This window comes from Chiloscyllium plagiosum, unplaced genomic scaffold (assembly GCF_037043375.1).
Source record: "Chiloscyllium plagiosum isolate Xiang-an unplaced genomic scaffold, Cpla_swu_hap1 HiC_scaffold_4, whole genome shotgun sequence".
NCBI lineage: Eukaryota > Metazoa > Chordata > Chondrichthyes > Orectolobiformes > Hemiscylliidae > Chiloscyllium > Chiloscyllium plagiosum.
Genome location: NW_028270142.1, coordinates 30278752 through 30287043, shown reverse-complemented (window position 1 = coordinate 30287043; position 8292 = coordinate 30278752). Strand labels below are relative to the sequence as shown.

The window sequence follows — 8292 nt, the reverse complement described above, 5'->3', positions numbered from 1 at the left end:
AAGGCTCTGACATATCTCCTCCCCACCCCGGAATGGATTGGTGCGCCACGAACCTCCCCCGGAATGGATTGGTCCACCGCCGACCTGCCCCATATCCCCGGGAATGGACCAGGCCAACCGTCTCCCCTCCCCTCCCCCCGCCCTCAGGAGTAGGCTAGTCCAGCGGCGGTTCGCAGACGTCGGTTGATGCAAGATGGCGGCGCGTTGCTTGGTGTCCGCTCTGGGGAAGCGGCGTTTCAAGGTGGGCCTTAGACAGGTCAGCGAGCGTCCTGCTGAGAGGCTGCGATAGGCTGCAGTTTGCGCTCGGACTCAGCGATTGTCGTCAGCCACCACAAAGGTTATCCTGGTTGTGTAACTAGGAGCAGTTACATAACTGTTAAGGAGCAAGTTTACTGCCGATGCTGGAGGTCGCAGCGGGTCAGACAGCATCCATGGAGAGAGAACAAGACGTGACTCTTCATCAGAGTTTCACCACATAACATATTGGTTGTTGTCAGCAGCGAGTTATGTCTTTGCTCGGTTTTACTAGTGGTTAGTGTTATCCTAGTCCTAGATAGTCAACATAGTTTTGTGAAGGGGTAGGTCGTGCCGGTCAAACCTTATTGAGTTCTTTGAGAAGGTGACCAACAGGTGGATGAGGGTAAAGTGGTTGATGTGATATATATGGATTTCAGTAAAGTGTTTGATAATGTTCCCTGTGGAACATTGCACAAAATATGGAGGCATGAGATTGAAGGTGATATAGTTGTTTGGATCAGAAATTGATTAGTTGTAAGAAGACAGAGGATGGCGGTTGATGGGAACTATACATCCTGGAGTTCATTTACCCCAAGGATCTGTTTTAGATCCACTGCTGTTTGTCGTTTTTATAAATGACCTAGATGAGGGCATAGAAGGATGGGTTAGTGAATTTGCAGATGACACTAAGGTTGGTGGAGATGTGGATATTGGCAAAGGATGTTGCAGGTTACAGAGAGACATAAATAAGCTGAGAGGTGGCAAATGGAGTTCAATGCAGAACATTGTGAAGTGATTCACTTTAGAAGGAGCAACAGGAGTAAAGAGTACTGGGCTTATGGTACGATTCTTGGTAGTGTAGATGAGCAGAGAAATCTTGGTGTCCATGTACATAGATCCCTGGTTGATAGTGTTGTTAAGAAAGCATACGGTGTGTTAGCCTTTATCGGTAGAGGGATTGAGTTTTGGAGCCACAAGGTCATGCTGCAGCTGTACAAAGCTGATGCGTCCGCACTTGGAGATTGCGTACAATTCTGGCAAATGCATTATTGGAAGGATGTGGAAGTTTGGAAAGGGTTCAGAGGAAACTTACTAGGATATTGCCTGGTATGGAAAGAAGGTCTTCTGAGGAAAGCCTGAGGGACTTGAGGCTGTTTTCGTTAGAGAGAAGGTTGAAAGGTGACTTAATTGAGACGTACAAGATAATCAGAGGGTTAGATAGGGTGGACAGTCAGAGCCTTTTTTTCTTGGATGGTGATGGCTAGCATGAGGGGACGTTGTTTAAAATTATGGGGTGATAGATGTAGGACAGATGTCAAAGGCAGGTTCTTTACTCAGAGAGTAGTAGGGGTTTGGAACGCACTGCCTGCAACAGTAGTAGACTTGCCAACTTAAAGGGCATTTACATGGTCATTGGATAAACACATGAATGAAAATGGAATAGTGCAGGGTAGATGGGCTTCAGATTGGTTTCATAGGTTGGTGCAACATTGAGGGCCAAAGGGCCTGTAAGCGCTGTAATGTTCTATGTTCTAGACTTTTATAAATCTGTTGTGACCGTTTTGAGAAGACTTGTAGCTCAGGTTGAGGTTTTGGATGAGGTTTGCTCGCTGAGCTGAAAGGTTCATTTCCAGACGTTTCATTACCTTCCAAGGTAACATCTTTAGTGGACTTTATGCAAAGCAATGCTGAAACTTCCTGCTTTCTAGGTGGTAGGACAAGCCAAACAAAGACACGCACGAGAATTCCTAGAAGCATGGTAATCCAACCAGAACTCTATCAACAAACACATCGAATTAGACCCCATCTACCACCCCTTGAGAAAAGGAACAGGAAGTGACTTCACCACAGGAAATAACATCAACAAAGGAAATGACATCACCAACCCAAACATATAAATAGAAAACAGAAAGTTTCAGCATTACTTTGCATAAAGTCCGTTGAAGACGTTACCTAGTAAGGTAACGAAATGTCTGGAAATGAACCTTTCAGCTCAGCGAGCAAACCTACATCCAAAATCTGTTGTGACCTTCAGTGAGTATCTTGATTATACTGGGGATGGGGTTCATCTGTGATCTAGATTAAGGGAGTCCTCCAGATGTAGAGGTAAATAATACATAAGCTATGAGGATGTCAGAGTGGTGAATGCAGCTGTACAGTCATAGAAATGTACAGTATGGAGACACGCCCTTCGGTCCAACCCGTCCATGCCGACCAGATATTCCAACTCGATCTAGTCCCACCTGTCAGCACCCGGCCCATATCCTTCCAAACTCTTCCTGTTCATCTACCCATCCAAATGCCTTTTAAATGTTACAATTGTACCAGCCACCACCACTTCCTCTGGCAGCTCATTCCATACATGTATTACCCTCTGCTTGAAAAAAAGTTGCCCCTTAGGTCTCTTTTATATCTTTCCTCTCTCACCCTAAAGCTATGCCCTGTAGTTCTGGACTCCCCCCACCCCAGGGAAAAGACTTTGTCTGTTCATCGTATCCTTGCCCCTCAACTTTGTAAACATCTATAAGGTCACCCTTCAGCCTCTGACGCTCCAGGGGAAACAGCCACAGCCTGTTCTGCCTCTCCCTATAGCCCAAATCCCCCAACCCAGGCAACATCATTGTAAATCTTTTCTGAACCCCTTCAAGTTTCACAACATCTTTCCGATAGGAAGGAGACCAGAATTGCATGCAATATTCTAAAAGTGATCACACCAGTGTCCTGTACAGCCGCAACATGGCCTCTCAACTCCTGTACTCAATACTCTGACCAATAAAGGAAAGCATACCAAACGCCGCCTTCACTATCCTATCTACCTGCAACTCCACTTTCAAGGAGCTATGAACCTGTACTCCAAGGCTCTTTGTTCAGCAACACTCCCTAGGACCTTACCATTAAGTGTATAAGTCCTGCTAAGATTTGCTTTCCCAAATTGCAGCCCCTCGCATTTATTTGTATTAAACTCCATCTGCCACTTCTCAGCCCATTAGTCCATCTTATCAAGATCCTGTTGTAATCTGAGGTAACCTCCTTCGCTGGCCATTACACCTCCAATTTTGGTGTCATCTGCAACCTTACTAATTATACCTTATATGTTCACATCCAAATCATTTATATAAATGATGAAAAGTAGTGGACCCAGCACCAATCTTTGTGGCACTCCACTGGTCCCAGGCCTCCAGTCTGAAAACAACCCTCCACCACTACCCTCTGTCTTCTACCTTTGAGCCAGTTCTGTATCCAAATGGCTAGTTCTCCCTGTATTCTGTGAGATCTAACCTTGCTAACCAGTCTCCTGTGGGGAACCTGGTCAAACGCCTTACTGAAGTCCATATAGATCACATCTACTACTCTGGCCTCATCAATCCTCTTTGTTACTTCTTCAAAAAACTCAATCAAGTTTGTGAGACATGATTTCCCATGCATAAAGCCATGTTGATTCTCCCTAATTAGCCCTTGCTGTTCCAAATGCATGGAATCCTGAGGGGACAGGATGTACCTCCAACAACTTGCCCACCACCGACGTCAGGCTCACTGATCTATAGTTCCTTGGCTTATCTTTACCACCCTTCTTAAACAGTGTCACCACATTTACCAACCTCCAGTCTTCCGTCACCTCGCCTGTGACTATCGATGATACAAATATCTCAACAAAACGCCCAGCAATCACCTCTAGCTTCCCACAGAGTTCTAGGATACACCTGATCACGACCTGCGGATTTATCCACCTTTATGCGCTTCAAGACTTCCAGCACTTCCTCCTCTGCATTATGGACATTTTTCAAGATGTCACCATCTATTTCCATACATTCTATATCTTCCATGTCCTTTTCCACAGTAAATGCTAATATAAAATACTCATTTAGTATCTTCCCCCATTTTCTGCGGGTCACACAAAGGCTGCCTCGCTGATCTTTGAGGGGCCCTATTCTGTCCCTAGTTACCCTTTTGTCCTTCATGAATTTGTAAAAACCCTTTGGATTCTCCTCAATTCTATTTGCCAAAGCTATCTCACTTCCCCTATTTGCCCTCCTGATTTCCCTCTTGAGTATTCTCCTACTGACTTTATACTCTTCTAAGGATTCACTCAATCTATCCTGTCTATATCTTACATATGCTTCCTTCTTTTCCTTAATCAAGCCCTCAATTTCTTTAGTCATCCAGCATTCCTTACACCTATCAGCCTTCCCTTTCCCCGTGACAGGAAAATACTTTCTCTGGATTCTTGTTATCTTATTTCTGAAGGCTTCCCATTTTCCAGCTGTCCCTTTACCTGCGAACACCTGCCCCCAGTCAGCTTTTGAAGTTCTTGCCTAATATTGTCAAAATTGGCCTTTCTCCAATTTAGAACTTCAACGTTTAGATCTGATCTATCTTTTTCCATTACTATTTTAAATCTAATAGAATTAAGATCGCTGGCCCCAAAGTGCTCCCCGACTGACACCTCAGTGACCTGCCCTGTCTTATTTCCCAAAAGTAGATCAAGTTTTGCACCTTCTATAGTGGGTGCATCCACGTACTGAATCAGAAAATTTTTCTTGAACACACTTAACAATTTTCTCTTCATCTAAACACTTAACACTATGGCAGTCCCAGTCTGTTTGGAAAGTAAAAATCCCCTACCATAACCACCCTATTATTCTTACAGATAGCTGAGATCTCCTTACAAATGTGTTTCTCAATTTCCCTCTGACTATTAGAGGGAATAATGACAGAACAATGAAAAGCCCCTGAGAAGTAGTGATATGAATGATGACAAACTTTGAGATCAGTTCTATGACAAAGAATATGTTTTTCATTGGAAACATTCATCATTGGTTTTCTCCCTTTCTACCTTCCTCATTGATCTATCTTTCTCCTTGCCCTTGCCCATGGCTGACCTCTTACCTGCCTATACCACCCCATCCCACCAATGTTCTGCCCCCATTTTCCTTTGTACCTAATCCTGCCTCCTTTTGTCTGAAATGTGCTTCTAGTCGTGACAACTTTACAATCTACAGTTTCTAATTAATTGTGATTTCTATTTTTACAGATTTCTGCAGTGTACCAAAATGCAGCTTGCAGATTCCACTTTGCTGTCAATGGGAAACATAATAAAAATGCAAACAAAGTTTCAAATGCAGTAAGTAAAAGTCACATTTGAGGACTTGATCATGATTGCCCAGCATTATGCAGCAAATTCTTAACAAGTGTCCAAATACAAATTATTAATTTTAGCGTCAATGCTTTCTGAATTTCAATGCTGCATCTGTTGGCACTTAGTAAATTCTGCCATTGCCTAAATGATATCAGAGTTCTATCCAAGGAGCTGAAATCCCCATCATCCCTCAGTCACTATTCTGACTTCAGGATTATCTCAGCCAAATCTATCTGTCCAGAATGTCTAGATGCTGATAAGCAATGTTTTTGTATTAGACAAGTGTTTGGTCCTTCTGTATCCTAAGATCTCTGGTAACACTGCTTGATGAGAGCAATTTTTTTTCTAAGCCTTTGCTCATTAACAAAAGTCAGTAACCTTTATGTCTGAGCTTATCCCACATCTAGTATTGAATGAGCAAAGTTTTTCTTCAATTCAATATTGGGGAAAACTGAAGCCATTGTTTTCAGTCTAGGCAGCACATTGGCTCAGTCCTCAGCACTGCTACCTCAGTGCCAGGGTCCTGGGTTTGATTCTTGCTTTGGGTGACTGTGTGGAGTTGGCACATTTTCCCCATTCTGTGTGGAGTTGGCACATTTTCCCCATTTCTGCGTGGGTTCCACCTGGTGCTCCAGTTTCCTCCCACAGACCAAACATGCAGGGATGTGTGGATTGGCTATACTAAGTTACCCCATAGTGTCCTGAGACATGTGGATTCACCATGGTAGATGAAGGGTTTTGGGGCTGGGATGGATCTGGCTGGGATGCTCTTCAGAATCTGAGCAGACTTGATGGGGGTCAAATGGCCTCTCTTTGCCCTGGAGGGATTCTATTATTCTAGTCTCAGCTCCAAGCTCTGTTCCCTAGCCACAAACTCTGTCCCTCTTCCTGGTAACATTCTGACATTGAGCCAGACTGTTTGCAACATTCGTGTCGCATTCTGCCCTGGAATGAACTTCTGACCTTATGTTCGTGCCATCACTATTTAGAGTTATAGAGATGTACAGCACAGAAACAGACCCTTTGTTCCAACCCATCCATGCCAACCAGATATCCTGACCTAATCTAGTCCCATTTGCCAGCACTTGGCCCATATCCCTCCAAACCCTTCCTATTCATATACCCATCCAGATGCCTTTTAAATGTTGCGGTTGTACCAGCCTCCACCACTTCCTTTGGCAGCTCGTTCCATAAACACTCCACTATCTGGGGATGCCCCTTAGGTCCCTTTTATATCTTCCCCTCTCACCCTAAACCTGGAATTCCCCCAACGCAGGGAAAAGACTTTTGTCTATTTATCCTATCCATGCCCCTCATGATTTTATAAACCTCTACAATGTCACCCCTAAGCCTCCGACACTCCAGGGAAAACAGCCCCAGCCTGTTGAGCCACTCACTATCGCTCAAATCCTACAACCCTGACAACATCCTTCTATGTCTTTTCTGAACCCTTTCACAACATGCTTCCAATAGGAAGGAGACCAGAATTGCACGCAATATTTCAAAAATGGCCTAACCAATGTCCAGTACAGCCGCAAGATGACCCCCAACTCCTGTACTCAATGCTCTGACCAATAAAGAAAAGCATACCAAACGCCGCCTTCACTATCCTATCTACCTGTGACTCTACTTTTAGGATCTATGAACCTGCACTTCAAGGTCTCTTTGTTCAGCAACACTCCCTAGGACCTTGCCATTAAGAGTACAAGTTCTGCTAAGATTTCCCAAAATGCAACACCTCCCATTTATCTAAATTAAACTCCATCTGCCCAGCTCATTGGCCCATCTGATCAAGATTCCGTTGTAATCTGAAGTAACCTTCTTCGTTGTCCACTACACCTCCAATTTTGGTGTCATCTGCAAACTTACTAACTGTATCTCCTATATTCATATCCAAATCATTTATATAAATGATGAAAAATAGTGGACCCAGCACCGATCCTTGTGGCACTCCACTGGTCGCAGGCCTCCAGTCGGAAAAACAACCCTCCACCACCACCTCTCCTAGCTTTGAGCCAGTTCTGTATCCAAATGACTAGTTCTTCCTGTATTCCATGAGATCTAACCTTGCTAACCAGTCTCCCATGGGGAACCTTGTCATATGAAGTCCATATAGATCACCTCCACTGCTCTGCTCTCATCAATCCTGTTGGTTACTTCTCAAAAAAATAAGTTTGTGAGACATGATTTCCCACACACAAAGCCATGCTGACTATCCCTAATCAGTCCTTGCTTTTCCAAATACGTGTAAACCCTGTCCCTCAGGATTTCCACCAACAGCTTGCCCAGCACCGACGTCAGGCTCGTTGGTCTATAGTTCCCTGGCTTGTCCTTACCACTTTTCTTAAATAATGGTACCACGTTAACCAATCTCCAGTCCTCTGGCATCTCACCTGTGACTATCGATGGTATAAATATCTCAGCAAGGGGCCCAGCAATCACTTCCCTAGCTTCCCACAGAGTTCTCTGGTACATCTGATCACGTCCTGGGGATTTATCTACCTTTATGCGTTTCAAGACATCAAGCACTTCCTCTTTTATAACATAGCCTAACTCCATTCCTGCCTTGACTCATCTACTGTTGAAATCAGCACTTGTACGTTGGCTAGACATGACTATTGCCATGTGCTCCTGGCTATTCTCTTGCTTTCTGTATTCATCAAACTAAAGTCAGTGTCATTTAAAACTCTGAAAGGATTCATGTCTTCATTTGCAGTGTGTTATCACCCTGTGTGTCCTGGCTTATATTTTGGCTCCTGATCAAGCAATGTTTTGGTAACATTCTCAAGCTTTCTTCAAATGTGTCTGTGATGTCTCCCCTCCCTATCTTGAATTTTCTCAAACTCCACAGACTTCCTAGCTATCAATACTTTTAATTCTAGTGACTTGTGCAATTTGAATTTGAACTGCGACACCAT

General features: G+C 43.9%; 1 protein-coding gene across 2 annotated transcripts in view; it reads left to right on the top strand.

Moving 5' to 3' along the window:
• The first annotated feature begins 114 nt into the window (after positions 1-114).
• sdha (succinate dehydrogenase complex, subunit A, flavoprotein (Fp)) overlaps positions 115-8292 on the top strand; it is a 48099-nt gene continuing 39921 nt past the window's right edge. Inside the window, exons 1-2 of one of the 2 annotated variants that reach the window (XM_043688951.2) lie at positions 115-241; positions 5270-5359. In XM_043688951.2, the coding sequence (XP_043544886.2) occupies positions 194-241; positions 5270-5359 (138 nt within the window). In that variant the 5' untranslated portion in view covers positions 115-193. Of the gene's footprint in view, positions 257-5269; positions 5360-8292 lie in introns of both variants that reach the window. The other variant, XM_043688950.2, reaches the window with a different exon arrangement.